The sequence below is a fragment of the Punica granatum genome, chromosome 3 (assembly GCF_007655135.1).
Source record: "Punica granatum isolate Tunisia-2019 chromosome 3, ASM765513v2, whole genome shotgun sequence".
NCBI classification, from domain to species: Eukaryota; Viridiplantae; Streptophyta; class Magnoliopsida; order Myrtales; family Lythraceae; genus Punica; species Punica granatum.
Window position 1 is genome coordinate 26,010,792 of NC_045129.1, and position 20,602 is coordinate 26,031,393.

Genomic DNA, 20,602 nt, shown 5'->3' on the forward strand with positions numbered 1-20,602 from the left:
TTGCAACGGACTTGGAGATGAAGATAAGGGACGAACGACGGGAAAAAGGCTTCCTGAGAAGTCGAAGAAGAAAGAATTAAGAGAGATCAATGGCAGTTTCGAGAGCGCCTGTGACTATTTCCGAGCACTTGATGGGTTAGAATCGGCTGCTGCTGTGAAGATCAACCCGTTCCTAGACCGGTCACTGGACATTGACAACACCCAATGTCCTCGTCAGGAAGAAAAACATCTGATAATAGAGAGAAGATGCAAGATCGATGGAAGGGAAGAGGAAGATGGAACCGACAATAGGTCCAGCAGGAGGGTTACATTTAGGTCACCTAAGGAGTCCGACATCATTGTATTTTACTCTCCAAAGGACAGAGATGATGAAAGCGTCGCTGAGAGTGACATCGATGAGAATTGCAAGTGTGAATTTTGTTTCTGATCTGTAAGTTATCCGGGTTCTTGAAGGACCCAACTTCTGAACTCACCCGATTTTTATGATCCATAAACCCTAAATATCAACCAGCAGGAATAACACCAATATATGTATATAGAGCTTGCCAAAGTTCATCCTGTCCAATCACACGATCAAAGTTCATTTTGATCCAGCCACTGATTGTTGACCCTCTTGTTAAGACTTCAACAGTGAACTACAAAAGCACATGAGCGACGCTCCGCCCCGGATCCGATCTCCCAAGATGCTATCTCCTTGTTTATTGCTATTTAAAGATTTTCCCAAGCTGTAAAGCTTCTCATCTATACAAGAAGCATCGTCCCACAGAAAAGACAAATGCCCTCATGGGAAATAGATACTCCAACACGGTTAGTTGACGCAAGTTTCTCGAAAATATCGTGCATCACTTATCCAAATATATATATATATATATATATATCGTACATAATCCTCACTTTTCTCTCAAAACCACATAGCTGGATCCGTTTGTCTTCTGTATCTTTGAAATTCTCCTCAGTATTTCTGCAAACGCATCCTTGTCCTGGCATCATGTCAGAGCGGAGCTACCTCAGCAAAAGTCCCATCATACCCATTCAAAAACTTTTTCTAAGAAAATCCTCATCCTATTCTACAAATCCTCAAACTATCCCAGATTTCAATTGCTCTTTGCGCCGATAGGCCATAACCATGAGTTAGATGCATCTTTCCCATAATCAACATGGATGACACTCAAAACTGTGGATTTTTCGAAGCGTTAGTTATCTAAAAAGGCACGACATTTGTACTTTTTTCTAAATATAGCACAACTTTTACAAAATAACACAAGGCACGACTTTTGTATTTTTTTTTAAATATAGCACGATCTTTGGAGAGTTGCACAAAAAAGCACGGTATTTGCAATTTTTCTTAAATATAACACGACCTTTAAAAATAGCACAGAAAAACACGCCTTTCATGTACAATCTTTTTTATATGCTAAAATCGAAGCTAAACCTAAATGCCATGAATTTTCTATGATATTTTTTAAAAGTCGTGCTATATTTAGAAAAAAAGTGCAAAGATCGTGCATTTCTATGCTATTTTCGAAAGATCGTGCTATATTTAGAAAAAAACTACAAATATCGTATTATATATAGAAAAAATTGCAAAGATAGTGTTTTTTTAGATGATTAACCTTTATTCTAATTAGTACAGGGAAATCCACTCACATGGCAAATTTATGTCTGAATGCATTTTGTTTGCTAAGTATGTGTTCGCTCCACAATAATTTGCCACCAGTTTTTCCCATGTTTTGCATATGAAATTTCTATCAACCGTGTTTTATTCAGCCAAATATCCAAATGTCTCTCCTTCAATCAAACAATTAATTTCCATCAAGACGTAAATTCTGATCTCCCATCTATCCATTCCAAAATTAGTTATATTCTGTGCATCAGGTATATTTATTAAAGAATTTTCCGCTACTACTAGATTACAATATATAACAATTATGATCAACTAGAACGATGCATCCATACATATCTCCAAAGAAATTTACCTAAAGAGCAGGTTGCATAGATTGAATAGAGCTTGCCGCTTATTGCCAGCCAGATGACACAGTACATGTGACGACCACTAGTGAATCTTTCTGATCAGTGATAGCTTATTTACTTCTGAATAAAAGACTTGGTGTTTTTATAGATTCCAACTCTCGAACTATTCATGTTTAAGACTTCTCGTTTCCCTAACTATAATTTATCAAATTATTATTGCTTGACGAAAGTCGTCCATTGTCAAATTATCTAAACTTCCACTGGCAGGAATATCACTTAAAAATTTCAAAGATCAAAGCACAATACTCATGTTTGGCAACATTTACCATAACAAATATTTGCATGAGTTTTCATTATAGCTTACGTCTCGAAGGTGTCCATTTACTTTGTTATGAATCCGGCACTTGCTACTTAAGACTAAACATGCAGTCATGCACCCACTTATCTCATGCATCAAGAGGAATCTATTAACGTTATATTCATTATGATTTCCAACTAGGAAGGAACAGCACAGTTTGCTGCTCCACGTAGTAAGACATCAACTAAAAATACATAAGAGACCAGACTTGGAGGACATACCTCACGATTTTTGAGTTTGTCTCTGAACTTAGCAACAAGATCCTGTGTAGTAATTGGTGATTTTTGCAGTAAAAAGGCCCTCAACTCAGCCTCTGAAACGGGCCCGGCAGGTGCTGTTGATGCTGTCTTCGAGTCTGAAGGCGTACTTTTGGCAGGTCCACTGCTTTTTGATGGGGCCGCGCTCTCTTCTTTCACGGATGATTTCTGCTCCTGCTCATCCAAGAAGAATTTGTAATTTTGGAAAGAGGATTGTGGCATAATAGGCTGTTTTAAAAACCAATGCAGACCAAAGGGTCTGATAGGTCTGATTGGGAATAGCCTTACTTGCTGGTATAGATCTCTGAACAACAGCATCAACAAATGAACCACTGAATGGCAGAACCTTGAACATCTCACTGGATAGTCAGTTCTTTGTGTTCTGCCAGTCCAGTTCTCCTTAAAATTATCGATTTTAATATTCTTTTACAGTACTCAGTTTATGATCCTACAGATCCTACCCAACACCCAGTCAAGCGCATCAACCTAAAGATCAGTCAGTTCAATCTTTGGTCCAACTCAGTTATATATGCAGCATACAATCTTAACGGGGACCAAGCAAAAAGACCATGTAAGTGAAAGACTTACTGATTCAGCCTTCACCTTCTCTGAACAACAGCATCAACAAATGAACCACTGAATGGCAGAACCTTGAACATCTCACTGGATAGTCAGTTCTTTGTGTTCTGCCAGTCCAGTTCTCCTTAAAATTATCAATTTTAATATTCTTTTACAGTACTCAGTTTATGATCCTACAGATCCTACCCAACACCCAGTCAAGAGCATCAACCCAAAGATCAGTCAGTTCAATATTTGGTCCAACTCAGTTATATATGCAGCATACAATCTTAACGGGGACCAAGCCAAAAGACCATGTAAGTGAAAGACTTACTGATTCAGCCTTCACCTTCTTCGAAGGGGCACCGTTTGGCCCCTTCGTCTCATCACTGTTCAATTTCCTCTTCGCCTTCGATGCCTTTGAAGCAGGTGAGACTCCCTTAGTGGTACCCGTAGGTGTAGGCTTTTTTACAGGACTGTCTTCTATGGGTTCCTCTTTGAGTATGTCCTTCTGCTTAGGTGCCAGAACAGGAGACATCCCAACCTCATCTTCCATCTGGAAAAGCAGAAAACAATTGTCAGTGGAAACACATCGCTGATAACCTTCTGACGTAGCAAAAATTATTATTGTGCTTGCGAAGAAGCATATATTATATGTTACATCATCGTCGTCGTCGTCATCATCCTGGTCGGATTCATTAAGCCCAGCAGCTTTGCCAAGCAGCTTCTTCAACTCCTTTCCAGATTTACTCAGTCCTCCTTCCTCTTCATTAGCTTCATCCTCCTCATCGTCATCCTAGAGAAGATAATATGTATAAAAGTTAGCAGTTTAATAGATATTAAAGAAACTCTATATGGACGGAAAAAGGGGACATCTAATTGCAGCAAAAGAAGCTACATATTATTGTAATACCAGGTTAAAGTATAACTAGAAAAGAAACAAGTGAAAATCTTCTCATATTTGAGGCCAGCTTTAACTGATAATACCACAAGGCAACATATGATCCTTTAATAGAACAATCTGCATCACATACAGAAGATCCTCCAAGTATGCTCCCCTTATTGATCAGCTAATAAGTCACTAAGTCGGATCAGTATAAAGGAGAAGCCACTGCTTTTTAGGGTGAGAGAATTTGGAACTGCGAGACATAGACCAAGAAAAGAAAGCAATTGGGCTATTCCATGTGCTTTTAAGGAAAATTGTTTGTAAACTGAATTTAAAATGACATTTACCAAAAATGAAAAGGTTTCCTAACTAGACACGTCTTTTCCCTATCTCCAAAACCAAAACAAACAAAAAAGAAATGTTCAGAAATGGACTATACTATACTATCTCTTGCCAGAGGAAATAATCCGCAGAAAACTACTGATCCAACAAAAGAAAAAGGGGGCGAAAAAATGTTCCTTGAAGCTAGACCAATATTCCATTATATCTAGGAAGCAGCTATTAAGCTGATTACAAATTGAACATCAAATACATGATCTGATGGTCTAAAGTAAAAGTGCCAAAGGCTCAACACATCAGATAACTTCTGCATGAGGACAGCTCAGAAGGTAAAAAATTGTATTTCATCCACTAAAATGACATACACCAACTATAACACATCCTAGATTGGCATTTTCTGCCAACTTCCTAATTCATATCCTTTTGTCAGCATAATAAGAGCCAGAGACTACACATATCACTAGTAGTAGAGTTATATAAATTCAGTTTTGTCACCACTATACTTCATCCATCCAATACACCGTCTTGCTGCACCTATAGATGATGTACTTATTATGATGTCCATCTCATATAATAACAGCTCCTAAAGTGAAAAAGGATATGATAGCATCAATACAATCCTAGAAGAATTCCCCCTTTTGGAGCACTACGGGACTAGACGACAGAAATCTCTACTGTACCTACACTTAAAGTCAGGAAGAAACAAATAATTACAATGCATAAGAAAAAAGGCCTCCATATTCTCTGGTTCTAAAACATACAAACTTCAATTAAAACTAAAGAGAGGAGCTCATGTCTCCCTTTTTTCTGAGATAACTATGCTTTGCTTAATTAAATCAGTGAGAAACATTTATACAGACCTTGATTTCTGGAGGAGCCGCCTCAGGGGCCAAATCTTCTCGTTCCTCAGGATCATTTCCAACAGCCTCATCATCATCCGTGAAAATTTCTTCATGCTCCCAGTCATCACCTAGAGTGAAACAAGAAACATCCATAACATGAATATTACTAAATGCACAATTAGAGAAGGGAATCGAAGTACAGATTCATATTACAACATGCATAATAAATACTGATCGCACTGATATATTAGAAATTCAAATTGTAGGAGCATCATTTATGGAAGTAGAAATTGAGCCAACTCATATAATTGTTCAAGAACCAATAGATCATGATAAGCAACTGAACTATGGCTTTTACTGGTCCTGGAGAAAAATAACTGAACCTTTTATTTTCTTAGCTTCAATTTGTATCCGGTCAAAGTGCTCACCTTTCTCAATATCATCATCATCCATGTCTAGATCACCACCCCTTGGACCTTCATCATCATCATCTGCATCTCTTTTATTAAGACCAAGCCTACTCTTTCTTGCGGCTTCTTCTTCTTCATCTTCCTCTCCCTTATCTGAGGCACGACCTTCATCATCATCAGCACTTGCTTTTTTACGTCCTCTCCCACCACCGCCGCCGCCAGCACTTTCTTTATCATCAAATTTCTCCACCTCGCCAAATGCAGCGGCTCCATTATTTGCAGCTTTCATCATCCACCTCTGATAACCATCTGCAGTTTTCTTCCTATTCTTCATCTTCTCTTCTGCTTCCTCCAATGTCAACTGCTTATACTGTGCAACCTTGTTAAAGTTGTACCTGTTTCCAGCATATTGGATATTACTGAAACTGTGTGTACAAAATGACACAAACATCAACTATCCTATATAACTGAATTATGTAGAACATTGCATAGGGAATTCAAGTTTAAAGACAATCTATGAAGGAGAACAAAAATCTACCCCTACATTGCCCTATGAAGAGTGGAACATCCCCAATTAAAATGACATATCTATTTCCAATGAATTGATTCTATTTCATTATATGATGGTGAACAGAGAAATACCACTGGCCAATGTTATCGCTTATATCAACTTATTTAAACTGGAAGATAGATTCTTTACTGAAGTTCAGATCAGTTTGCTGGGACGGCAACACAAACCACAAACAATAGGCCAACACAACAAAATTTGCAGAACACGGCAATCCCACCGCAGCCCAGAAACTGAAGCGGAAAGTGCACTTTTGCCTCCATTAATTCAATTTAAATAGATATACAAAGACCAAATCAATCATAGATTATCACGTTGATGCATTATACATACCATGAGCCAGCAGGAATAGCCACAAATTCTTTTCCTTGAAGCATCAGAAGGTAGTAAGTCGCTGACTGTGAACCTTCAAGATGTCCATGGTACTGAGACTGCCCCGTCTCATCCTCCAGGAGCCAAGGTTTATTCTTATACTTCTCCTACAAAACAATTTTCAAAAAATAATGTGTTTAAGGCTAAGACAAAATTGGTAATACAGATGAATCAGAAACACAAATAATGTGAAATATTAAGATAATCAGACCAATAATGGGAATTAGCAGCACGTACACAAAAATACAGCAGTCTATGAAAGTCAATCACGGCGTACAACTAATAAGTCAAATCCAGATACCAAAGAGACTGGAAATTGAAGACAAATGGACCTCCATTCAGAACCAAACTCAAACCAGTATCAAGGCACTTCGCTCAGACTGAGAGTGCAGAAAGACAATCCTTGCAAAAAGATTAAAGAAAAACTAAACTTGAAACAGACAAAGCACCAAAGTTTATCACACAAACAAAAGATACTTTATTTTGGTACGTGACAAACACTTCCACCAATTAAGAATACCACGTCAAAAGTGCACTTTGCAAATGATTTTCATTACCATAACAATGACCAAGAGTCCAGTAGCTTCTTAAGACATTTACATCAGGCAGTCTGGTATGATGTAAGGGTGGACCACAGCTTCACTTTAGGAAATCAATCTAATCTAATGCAGGGTATCATCACACTCACTTGTTCCGACCATTTGACAGAAGAAAGAATGACAGTAGGCCACCATTTCCAAAACATTAACAAATGCAAATAAGGGACATGCACGCGAGTGAAATTGCGAAAGCAAGAAGCATGGATGCAGAAAGAACTTTACGGCTAGGCATCAGTCTGCCAAAACATTGATAAACAAGCAACAAAATCCCTCATAAATAACCCTCAACTACCGAGACCAGAAAAGACACTCTACCTTATAACCTGACACTAGAGCGCCACAACAAGCAGCTTTTCAGGAAGTGAAGGGACCGTTAATTTAAGCAAACAATAAGCGTTAAGCAAGCTAAACTGACTGACGCAGAAACAAGTACAGGATCAATACCCGCAAAGTATCAGTCAGTTGACGACCCTGCAAGCCTTCCTTGTGGGCAGACCATTTATTCTCTGCGCTTTTCTTCTTCGAGAAGTTCGGCAGCCCACTGACAAATCTGCCGATGAAGTAGTTCTTATCGCTGCCAGGACCCGCTCGGACATTGTACTCCTATAATTAGGGAAGACAAAAATTAAGCACCAAATTCGAGTTTCCAATATTATTAATTGATCGTTCTTCCAGGATAACAATAATTTCAAGAGCCAATATCCCCATAAAGCATGTCGTTACGGAAAACTATTATATTCAGGCGAAGATTCAGCAGGATCGCCAGATTGAGCTTCCAGTGATTATGAGAATACTACACAGCAATTAAGAGATCCCTAAGGACTGGACCTAGGATTCGAGCAAAGCGAGGGCTTGGAGCGAACCCGAATGAGACGAGTGAGGGTGGTGCCACATTCAAAACACTTGCTCCGATTCTCGGCCATATTTTTGCCGCAGGAGGAGCAGAGCGTCATGTGCTTGCAGTTGCTCCCATACAGATCGGTGGTGGCCCCACACCCGCCGCAAGACGGCTTCAGCATGAGGTCGAACGACATCTTCCTTTGCCCTGAAATCAATCAGCCCCATCAGAAAATCTCGTGAAATAGGAGCAACTGATCAGGACGTTTCAGGGTTTTGCGGGGCAAACGAATCGAGGGGCAAGTCGAGAACTCTTTGGGTACCCACCTGTGGCAGTCCAATCCGGGATTCCTTCGTCACAGTCGGTTGGTTCTTGAAAATTCCGATGGAAGGAGGAGGAGGAGAGAATTGGGAGCCCCGTTCTCCTTTCCGGTGGAGGAAAAAGGAAGCCGTCAGTGGCGAACTGAGCATTGCCTGCTGCAATAAATATTGTTAGAGATATTATCAGTGTAATTGATTTTAAAGTTTAGTTGAGTTTAATTTTAATTTTAATTAGTTTGTAATAATTGTGTCGTTGAATTATGAGAAAAAAAATGTGAAAATATAATGAATAGTTGAGAGAATTTATTATTAAAAATTGAATTGAACTGTTAAAAAAATTAAAAAAAATGAAAAAGTAATAATTGTGTTGTTGACTTTTGTTGTGTTAGGGTTAAAGTTAGAATTAAAATTTTAAAATTAGATTGCGAAATCAAACGGATTGTATTAGTTTATTTAGGAAATGAGTTTTTACTCCAAATGGCCCATAATTTACGAGCTTTATCAAATCTATTTCATATTTTTTTATTAACTATATCTCATAGTTTACATTTTGCTTGAAATCTATCCCACCGTTATATCTCCGTCAACGTCTAACGGTTTTGCTACAGTAACCCCTTTTATCCGGGATAGATTTGAGAAAAAATTAAATCATGGGATAGTTTTGAGGAAATAATTAAAATCAAAGATAGATATGGAACAAAGTTGAAATCATAGGATAGATTTGCAGCCTACTAACGTTTCATTAACGAATAACAAAAACGGCATGATTGATTTCGAGTAAAATGTAAATCATGAGATATATCTGACCAAAAAAAAATAGTATAGATTTGACAAAACGCATAAACCATTGGTCATTTGAAGTAAAAATCCCTTTCGAAAATAGAATATTTTCATAATAAGATCAATTAAGTAATATAATTTTAGGATTTTTTAAATCTGATTTTGATATTATTTAATTTTTTTTACATTTATTTTTAGATTCTCGTAGCCTATAAATGGCGCATTCTCTATGATATTTTTGGAATCGTTCTATCTATATATTTCAATCCCGTAGTTTTGGCTTTATGGCCACCACGTATCATTTTATCTCTATTCTCTCTTCAATGAGACGACAAATACGAGAAGAGATGAGAAAGACGGTTTTTGTCCTCAATGAGACGACAAATACTAGGAGTGACGATAAAGACAGTTCTTTGAAGGCAAAAAGGTTCAGCTCAATATTTTATGGCCTCTGAAGTCAAGATGCTCAAGCCATTTTATTCGACCTCTAAAGGCAAAAGTCTCTAGTCGATTGTTACGTTATTCCTCGACCTTTAGCCAAGGAGCTTAAGTCGATTTCTCAATGATTGTTGGGCAAAGAACCCAAGTCAATCCATACATATTATCTGCTATGTCGGGAAGCCTCTGTCATCGTCAAACTTGTCTCTACATGCAAGACGACCATTTTGCAACGCTACATGCTCATCTTGAAGGGGAGTGTTAGAGATATTATTAGGTTATTTAGGAAATAGAATATTCAGAATAAGATCGTATTGATCAATTAGTTAGTTATTATTCTTAGGATTTTCTAGATTTGATTTTGATATTATTCAGTATTCCCCATAGCCTATAAATAGGCGCATTCTCTATGATATTTATTGAGTCAAATAATATTTATTTAGTCGTTCTATTCAATCAATACTCCTATGGTTTTGACTTTATAGACACCACGTGAATTGACTTCATATTTCAATTATATGAAATTCGTTATATATATTGGCCGATTTGATATTGTTTCCTTTGGGTCGGGTCAACTGATAGATATAAATGTTGTGTTTAGTTTTAGAATTGAGTTGAGTTGAGTTTTGATTTTAATTGGTTTGTAATGATTGTATTGTTGAATTATGAGAAAAAAATGTGAAAAAATAATAAATAGTTGAGAGAAAGTAATGATTGTGTTGTTGAATTGTGAAAAAAGTAATGAATAATTGAAAGAATTTAATATTAAAAATTGAATTGAATTAAATGGTTAAAAAAGAGAAAAGTAATAATTGTATTATTGAATTGAAGATAAGTAGAGTTAAAATTAGTTTATAAAACCAAACGGATTGAAAGCTTCCATCCTTCCTTGTTTCCTTGTTCATCTCGGGTCGGGTCACTAATCCGCCTCTACCTCTTTTGCTTGGCTTTCTCTTCTCCTACTTTTGGTCTCAATCAACCAATATATACATATAAAAGCCGGGGCACTCTTATGAGATATCGCCATGAGACCCATTTTTTAGAGCTCTCGGCTCGTGGTTGCATGTCTTTTCAAGTGCACGACCTCATAAATATCTTATGAAAAATTCATGTATTTATCATCGTAACGCATGCAAGCATTTTTTTTATTGTTTCTAAGAATTGCAACTCTCCGTACCATTCATCCTTTAATTAAGAAAAGCTTAACAATCTAAATTCTCTCAATTTATCTATTATTGTATTTTTATTTCAATGTATATATGTAAAAGTTGAGGCACTCTTATGAGAAATCACAATGAGACACATTTTTTAAAGCTCTCAGCTCATGGATGCATGTCTTTTTAAGTGCACGACCTCAGAAATATCTTATGAAAGATTCATATTTGTCGCCGTAACGCAGGCATGCATATTATTTTATTTTTATTGCATAATTACATTAAATTATTACATCAAAAATTGAGAATAAACATTAAAAGATTTCTAGAAAAATAAGAAACTTATCCAATTCATAATATATATGAAATATATTCCCAAAAGGCAAAAAAGTCTTCTAGATAAATTAAGTGACTTCTCGATATGTAAACCGTGTAAGGCCACAACCATCTAATTATGATCTTTAATTATTATATAAAAATTACAAATAAAAGTCAATCGAATAAATTATAAATTGAAAGAAAATCTGTAATTTAGAAAATTTTCGATAAAGTATTATTTCTTCCATGAGATATGGAGCCAAAATCTAATAAAAAAATAAAATTATATATCCACGCAATGCACAAGCTTTTAATATATATCTATTATCCATCTATTACATATATAGTGTGAAGCTCAATATTGTGTTTCTCGATTTTTATAATTTTCGCTTTTACCTTTAATGTATGTAGACAATTATTATAATTCATATTTCGTCCACTTGATGTATCTGGATATCCCAGAAACTCTATCAATTCTTCCAATTTATTTAGACATATTTTCTATTAATATTTTAATTATGATAAAACACGATTCCCTTGTAATAGTGTCTATTAGGGAAAAAGTTATATCTTGTTTAGAAAGATGATGATATATATATTTTTTTTGTTGTGATTGCCAAGATACTTCATACACCATCAACTAAAATTTATCTATTATTATTATTATTATTATTATTATTATTACTCCTCCTCCTCCTCCTACTACCACCACCACCACCACCATCATAAAAATACTGAGCTGGACAAAGTGGTTCTCGATTTTTCTTAATTTCAGTTTTACTATTTCAATGAATTTAGGCATATTTTAATTTATATTATATCGATTCGATGACTGTAGCCACTTCTTACATATTGAATGTATCAAGACAAAATTTAATTCATTCATGTATCTTACTGCATAGAATCATGTTTCTTCACAACTAGAGTGACTAAACATGCTCTTTCATACATCAAGACACATCCCTTCGTTTTATCTATGCATATTGACTGAAGGATAAATACATGCCTCTTCAGTCTTCACTTCATCTAATCTATTATTCTTCAGTATGACATAATTATCTTTTTATGACGCGTTTTCACTCATTTAATAAAAGAACTTTGAATATTTTCTTATTCTTATTCGGGTTAAGTGAGTCAACAATCATGAACCTTCCTTAGATTTTCAAATGTAGCACGATATTTTTTTTACGGAAATATACTAATAATCATTTTAGTTTTAAATCTAACGTTTGTCAATTTTTACATCACATAGCAATCTATTAGTAATATGGCACCAGAAAAATATTAAGTAAAATAAATAAATTGCATAAAAATAAAAAAGGGAAAACTCATAAAATTCAGGAAATAAAATAAATTTTAGAAAAATAAAATTAAATATAAAGAATTAGAAAATTAAATTAAAAATAAAAACTAGTATATTTCTAAATAAATTTTCAAAGAGTTAGGAAAATTAAAAAAAAAGGTTTTAACATTAAAAAAAATTCAAAATCTACAAAATAGAAAGAGAAAGAAAATCAAAATTTACACCTATAATAAAAATGTGAAATAGCTTGAAGTGTTTTTGCACTTGGAGAAGTCAATTGTGTCCTTTCATAAATTCCCACTTTTTATCTCTAATTTATATGTTTCATTCTAATGCCTTTTCAAGGCTTCCACTTCCCGCCAATTCCCTACTCTTTTCTCCTTCCCGTTCATGGTCGGTAATGTTGACCACTCTCTATCTATACATACATCACTTCCCACAGTCATGCCACCTAGCCCTATATTTCCCCATTCCTTCTCCTGCACCCTCTTCCTCTCTCTCTCTTTGCTTTTCATTCCCAAACCAGACAAACTTCCTAATTTGCATAAATTATTCCAGTGAATGGTGCATAACTACGACTCCATACTATGGTGAATGAATCTCTAATTAACCAACAGATTTCAGAAGTGTATTTATACATTACAAATATTTTTCACTAATTCAATGAAATTGAGTCACTCTAAAAAGTCCCAATAAGTATCTAATGAAAGGTTTAATACCAACACCTTCCATTGTTCCTCCCTTGTGAAGTACGGGCAGAGATCGATAACATATATGACAACAGATAGATTTAGTATAGACTATTTGATTTGTTAAGAGGGACTTAAAGTTGAAATTTTTTCACCAGATAGGGCAATTATGGCATTTACGAAGGAGTAAAGGAAATGGTTCGTGGTTGGGAATGATATAAGAAGTAGACGAGGCAGAACCATTTTATTATTTATGGGCAAAACAAGAGCAAAATCTTATTTGAGGCAATTTAAACAATCATCTGGCTGAGAAATCCCTAGAATAAAACAGCAAGTATCTAATTAATCAACGATTTTATATCCAAGTCAAGCGTCTGAGGCACCGGTAGATTATGATTCACGGTTAGGCACCCTTGACCTGAGCATTAATCCATCCTGCACCAATATTATAACGAAATGATCAATCAATATGTTTAGTGCGATAAAGCAAGATACGCATATGATTATATAAAACTGAGCAAGGAACTACTTCATGGCAATCCTTCTGCTCCACATTCTTTTTATATTCAGAGTTCTCATCCTCTTCAGAGTTATGTTCATCCTTACTTTCCCCGTTATCGTTGTCCTCATACCCACCAAGGTTATAGTCATTACACTGAGCCTCCTAAGTGAAGTCAAAAGGGTTGACCAAGAGGATAAGTTCAAGAAGGTTGGAAATAGCAGACGTGAGAGACATAATTTTTCCTATTTGTTTAAACTTTTAGTTTTTTATTATATTTTAATATTTTTAATATTCTCAATTTTTTTATTTTATAAAGTTTACTTTTCATGAACTTTCTAATATTTCACGGTTCATAGTAATTTTATTTTGAGTTTTTAATTATTTTTAAACTTAATTTTTTCTATTAATCTTATATTTACTATTATTTAAGAAAGTTCAACGTCTTATTTATAGGATGTGGTTAGAAAGCCGAAGGTGCCCTTTATTCTTAATCATATGATGCAATATTTTACATTAGGTAAATTACAAAAAAAAATCCAAGTTTTGTAAAATGTCTCAATTTTGTCCTAAATTTTGTTTTGTAACAAAAAAAACCATAAGTTTTCTAAAATGTCTCAAAAATGACCTCCGTTATAACTTCCGTCAATTTTTGCTGCTGATGGTGGGTCCCTTTAACAGTCCAGGTAGGTCACACATAGGCTAGTGGGTCCCTTTAACAGTCCACGTAGGTCACACGTAGGCAAAAATTGACGGAAGTTATAACGGAGGTCATTTTTGAGACATTTTAGAAAACTTATGGTTTTTTTTGTTACAAAACAAAATTTATGACAAAACTGAGACATTTTACAAAATTTGGGTTTTTTTTTGTAATTTGCCCTTTTACATTCAATGTTACTCTTCTCTCTTTAATCTCTCACGCGTGACATTATCAATTTATCTATTATTATTATAGATTCAATGTTATTCTTTTCTCTCTAATCTCTCACGCATGTCATTATCAATCTATCTATTATTATAGATATTTAACTTTGACTCCCTGATATTATGCAATATGAGGCCTCCATTCGTATAACCAAAATGTGCCAAATCAGCACTTCGAGAACTTTAGAAGTATCTAAGCAATTTACCCTTACTTTTTCTTGCATTATTTTATATGCCCAAAACCTAATTAAAAAGACACCCTTCATTTTCTTGCATTTAGTTTTTATGCCAAAAACTGATTAAAAATAAGTGATTCTCAGACAAATCTTTTAGTTTAGGGTCTGTCACTGGCCTTCTTGTATATATTAATTCACACTATACTCATGAAATTCTCCCTTTTATGTGATGAGTCTTCTAGACATACTGTTAGCTCGTGATTGATTTTCCCTTCAAGTCTCCTCATCAATATATACTTTGACTTCTTTTTACAAATTTCCATAAATAATTTTCAAATTTTCATAATGCATTTAATTGAATGTTTTTGAGGGGATTATTTATTTTATATGTTTTCATAAACACGACAATATCAACAAATTAATCAAAAAAATCATTTTAAAATATAAAGTGCAAAATCCCGCGCAACAAACGGGTTATATGACTAGTCTATCCTTGTTTCACTATCTCCAAGTGTATTTGTCCATTTAAAAACATTCTTTCACTAATTCTATGAAACTGAATCACTCTAAAAAGTTTTGATAAGTTTCTAATGAAAGATTTAGTTATTTAATACCAACAATTTACGAATTGTTCCTCCCTTGCAAAGTACAGGTGGAAAGTGATAACATCATATCATCGTAATAAATTAAAACTGTAGTAATAAATTCATTTTATTTTCAATATTTTCAAAAAAAATCTCCAATTTTTCTTGACATTCTTCTAATATCATATTATATCATACATATATCTCTTATATTGAAAACGGGTACTTGACTTATGCTTTTCTAATTAAGTTACATGTCCCTACTTTTTTAGTTTTCACTTAATTGCCCCAGGATTTTATTTTATTTTCAATATTTTCAAAAAACTTCTCCAATTTTTCTTTACATTCTTCTAATATCATATTATATCATACAAATATTTCCATTACTACATTGACAATGGGTAATTGACTTTTTGAGGACGTCCTATGTCATGTCATGAAATTTCTAATCTATTTATTTTTAACTTATAATGCTTACTATATTATTAAAAAGATAAACTTGAACACGAAAAGGAAGAAAATTTTTGTTCTGCACAAATTTACAAAGAACCATATTATGCAAAATTTCATTATTATGAAATACTGAGAAGAAAAGGATATATAATTTTTCAAATTTTTAATTCTAATAAATATCGAAAACATCTTTTCATAAGTTAACAATTTATTTTTTTACTTTAGTGATGTTGTTTCGATTTATTTTCTTCCACTTATGCACTTATTATTATTTATAAATATTTCTTTTTGGTATGTACTACTTCATATTCGGAAGTTCACTCGGTCCAATAAATCCAAATTCGAGCGAGGACGACCTACTAAGGGATAAACCTCTCCTAATTGTGAATTTTCTCCAATCATAAAACTCGCACCCAATGTCTTACCTAAGAATAACATGAGCCACTCACCTAAAACCAACCCATGTTGATAAAAAAAAATCTATTTCAATTTATTATCAATTTAAGTAATCTCTTTTTATTTGTGATTCTTTTCAGTATACCACTTGATATTCGAAGTTCGAAAATCCATTAGGTCCAATTAATCTAGGTTCGAGTTAGGACAACCCACTAGCGGATAAAATTCTTTCATTCCTGAATTTTCTTCAATCACAATATTCACACCCAAGGCCTATGTAGATAACAACACTGACTCACCTAAAACTAACCCACATTGACATAAAAAAAAAAAGAAAAAAAGAAAAAGAAGTAGCCTATTTTAATTTGTCACCAATTTAAATAGTCTCTTTTAATTTGTGGTATTAGAAATGTCCTTATGTTTATGGTGAAATGCAATGCGAGGCTAACATATTGACTAAGACTACTTTTTGTTTGGGTATTATATTGGTCTTGGTCATAATATGCTTTTAATAAATATCAAACCTACTATAAGAAAGTCCGTCTACCTAAATTAGCAGACTACTTAAGGTTTACTATATTGACGATCATGATACTTTAGAAATATTCAAAACCTTTTTTCAGCGAAAGAAATATTGAAATTTCAATTATATTATATATTAATTATTACAAACTACTATAACAAATCAACAAATTCGTGAAAAAAATTATGACCCACGACATCGTGCGGGCATTGTCCTAGTATATATGAAAACTTAAAGATTTAGTATTACATAATATTAATCAATAGCATGTATGAAAATAGATAGATTTAGTATAAAATATTAAATTTTGTTTCTATTATTGGTTCATAAGAGGGACTTACAATTTTTTGCCAGAATGGGATCCACAAAGGAGAAGAAGCAAATTGTTCATGGTTGGGGATGATATAAAAGATGACAACACACGCCATTTATATCTATATGTAAGCATATATATCTATTATATATGATTTTTTCGATTTTTGTAGTGAGAGCTCTCCATTCTCTCAAGGAGAGATTTACATAAGCTTTCCTTCAACTTTAGAACATCCATTCACATCCCTTTATTAATACACTATATGATTAATAAGATGAGCTCATTAACTGCATGAGCTTTCTCTCAACTCATGATTGAATGCCCATTCACATTCCATGCATTAATGTACTATGCGATTACCAAAATGAACTAGGTGACAACCCGCGACTTGCATGGAATACTTGGAACTAAAAGTATTATCCCTAATAGCTTATTAATACATAAAGTTGCCTATACGTATATTGAATTATAAACTCTCATATGTCAATATATAGAAATTGTTTTGAGAGCAAAAGGAACAAAATTGTTAGTTTAACGATTATAATATTATGCACGATGATTCGGACTCAATCATAGTAATCCATGCAATACATTGTATAATCCCAACACGATGTACTAAGCAACCTAGCCACCATAGGTGCTTCCAGTATATGCAAAAAATTATGTAAAAGATCACCATATACCGAAATCACAATAATCAAGTAACCTAGTTTACACTATTCAAATGCTTCAACATATGCACGAAATTACATATTACCATATGTAAAAAAAGCACTGAATATCTCATTTTAAAAAGAGAAAAATTCCAAGCTCTTGAGTGATGGTGTGCTATCTAGACATAGGTTTTTATAGGCATAGTAAGAAAAACAAAGTATCTATAACGTATTTCCATTAAGTATAATGAACTTTTTATTGTGCAAATATGAATTGAACATGGACAATAAACTAATTGTAGCATGTATTCAAAGTATGCACGAATGTGAGAAAATAAACTGTCAAATTTAATGAATTAGCTTGAGAAATAAACTTATACACAAATCCTTTTATTAGAAATTTAATTTTTCGAGCAGATCAAGAGGCAATTATAACCACGAGTTGAGGGTTTACAAATGATGATGCCTCATGAAAGCTTTTTGATTTGGGATTTTTACCCAAATGGCCCATGGTTTACGCGTTTTGTCGGGTAAATTGCACCGTTGGTCCAAAATGTTTTACAAATGTTTCATGATGGTCCAAAAAGTTTTTTTCGCTACATGATGGTACAAAATATTTCAAAGTTGTTTTATGATGGTACAAACCGTCAACTCGAGCTTGACGCCGTTAAGCCGACGCTGACGTGGCTACTACGTGTCACCTCCTTGCTGACGTGGCCGAAAATTTTTAAATAATTCCAAAAATTTTAAAATTTTAAAATTTTAAAACTTTTAAAAATAATTTTAAATTTTAAAAACTTTTAAAAATAATTTTAAACTTTAAATTTAAAATTTAAATTTAAAATTTAAAATAATTTTAATATTAAATTTTAAATAATTTTAATATTAAATTTAAAATTTTTATAAAATTATTTTTAAAAATAAAAAAATTATTTAAAAATTTTTAAAAAAATTAAAAATAATTAAAATTTTCAAAATAATTTTCAAATTTTCAAATTTTTAAAATAATTTTTTATTTTTTTCAATATTTTTACTCTTTTTTTGTATTTTTTAAATTTTTTAAAAATAATTTTCAAATTTTCAAAATTTTAAAATTTTAAAATATTTTTTATTTTTTTTCAAAAATTTTACTCTTTTTTTTTGTATTTTTTTGGACTTTTTAAAATTTTATTTTGTCTTAAATGATGTGACGCACTATGATTGGTTCCACGTAACAAAAGTGACACATAGGACGCGGCACGTCAACAAAATGTTAACGGCGTCAGCTCGAGTTGACGGTTTGTACCATCATGAAACAACTTTGAAACATTTTGTACCATCATGTAGCGAAAAAAACTTTTTAGACCATCATGAAACATTTGTAAAACATTTTGGACCACCGGTGCAATTTACCCCGTTTTGTCAAATCTATCACATACTCTTTTTTTTGTCAGCTATATGCCATAGTTTACATTTTGCTTCAAATCTATCATGTCATTATCTTTTCCGTCAACTTCTAACGGCCGTGTTGACGTGGCGCCCACGTGGCAAATGTGGCCCACTATCGCTCCACGTGCCACGTCAGCACGGCCGTTAGATGTCGACGGAAAAGATAACGCCGGAATAAATTTAATGTAAAAAGTAAACCATGGGATATATTTGACCAAAAAAAATATAGGATAAATTTGACAAAACGGATAAACCGTAGGTCATTTGGGGTAAAAACCCCATTTTGATTTTTATATATTGTATTAGATAGATTAATTATATAATAGATAATAGACCAAAAAAAACACAATGAAAATCTATTTTTTAAGTTTTATGTCAATATTCTTTAATTCAATTTTAAATATTAATTAAAATAATAAAATGAAAATGGTCGCGCAATGCGTGGATCACTACATTTTGCTTCAAATCTATCATGTCATTATCTTTTCCGTCAACTTCTAACGGCCGTGTTGTGGCGCCCACGTGGCAAATGTGGCCCACTATCGCTCCACGTGCCACATCAGCACGGCCGTTAGATGTCGACGGAAAAGATAACGCCGGAATAAATTTAATGTAAAAAGTAAACCATGGGATATATTTGACCAAAAACAATATAGGATAAATTTGACAAAACGGATAAACCGTAGGTCATTTGGGGTAAAAACCCCATTTTGATTTTTATATATTGTATTAGATAGATTAATTATATAATAGATAATATACCAAAAAAAACACAATGAAAATCTATTTTTTAAGTTTTATGTCAATATTCTTTAATTCAATTTTAAATATTAATTAAAATAATAAAATGAAAATGGTCGCGCAATGCGTGGATCACGTGATTAGTGTGTATATATATATGTATAATTCGAACTCACGTGAGGAGAGTGCTTGATTCTTTTAACGTGAGGGTTGCACATAAGCCTTTTGCCTCAAACCCTCAGTTCCGATTGCCTATCTCTTTGAGTCCCTTACATTTAAAAATTTTGACCTTCTAAACATTTTTTGGTAAAAGAACTTTCATTTTCTCAGTAAGACCACCGTCAATCCTACCCTCAATTAAAAAAAATTTCAACAAGTTGTTATTTAGTTTTACCTTACACCAAAATCTTATTTTCACTCTATCCTTCGTCCACCATTATTTCTCTCTAGAGCATTCTACATCTCCTTTTATATATCTCTTTATTGTGAGCCTAATGACAGTCAAAAACTAGCTATTCCAAAGTTGCATTTTGATAACGTAACTTTGCTGTAACACTTTTATATGTGTTTGCACTTTATTTTCATTTATTTAGTTCTTGTTTTCTTGATTCTTCGGCGATCTCTTTCAAGAAGACCCAAGTTTTTTTTTTGTGCAACTTATACAATATGAATTGGGTATAGTCCAAGCTATAAATTTCATCCGTACATTAGAATTATCTATATTTATATATAATATATAAAAGCAGGAACGAATCTCTAAATTACATGACATAGGATGAGGGTGACCTTATTTTAAGTGACTCTTCCTACCCCGACTTGATACTAAATAACATTTGGCTTAATATGGATATGACACATTGCATATTATTAAAGAAAGAAGCTGATGTAAGGTTTAACCAATTTAGTTGAGAC

General features: G+C 33.4%; 1 protein-coding gene across 1 annotated transcript; it reads right to left on the bottom strand.

Moving 5' to 3' along the window:
- Positions 1-503: 503 nt before the first annotated feature.
- On the bottom strand, positions 504-8,484 carry LOC116200195 (transcription initiation factor IIF subunit alpha). The gene is made up of 10 exons (XM_031530954.1): positions 8,325-8,484; positions 8,024-8,205; positions 7,605-7,763; positions 6,523-6,668; positions 5,640-6,016; positions 5,230-5,339; positions 3,806-3,940; positions 3,479-3,700; positions 2,551-2,760; positions 504-980 (listed from the first exon to the last, which is right to left on the bottom strand). The coding sequence occupies exons 2-10, from the start codon at positions 8,192-8,194 to the stop codon at positions 891-893; spliced, it is 1,620 nt and encodes a 539-aa protein (XP_031386814.1). The 5' UTR covers positions 8,195-8,205; positions 8,325-8,484; the 3' UTR covers positions 504-890.
- Between the last annotated feature and the right edge of the window lie 12,118 nt (positions 8,485-20,602).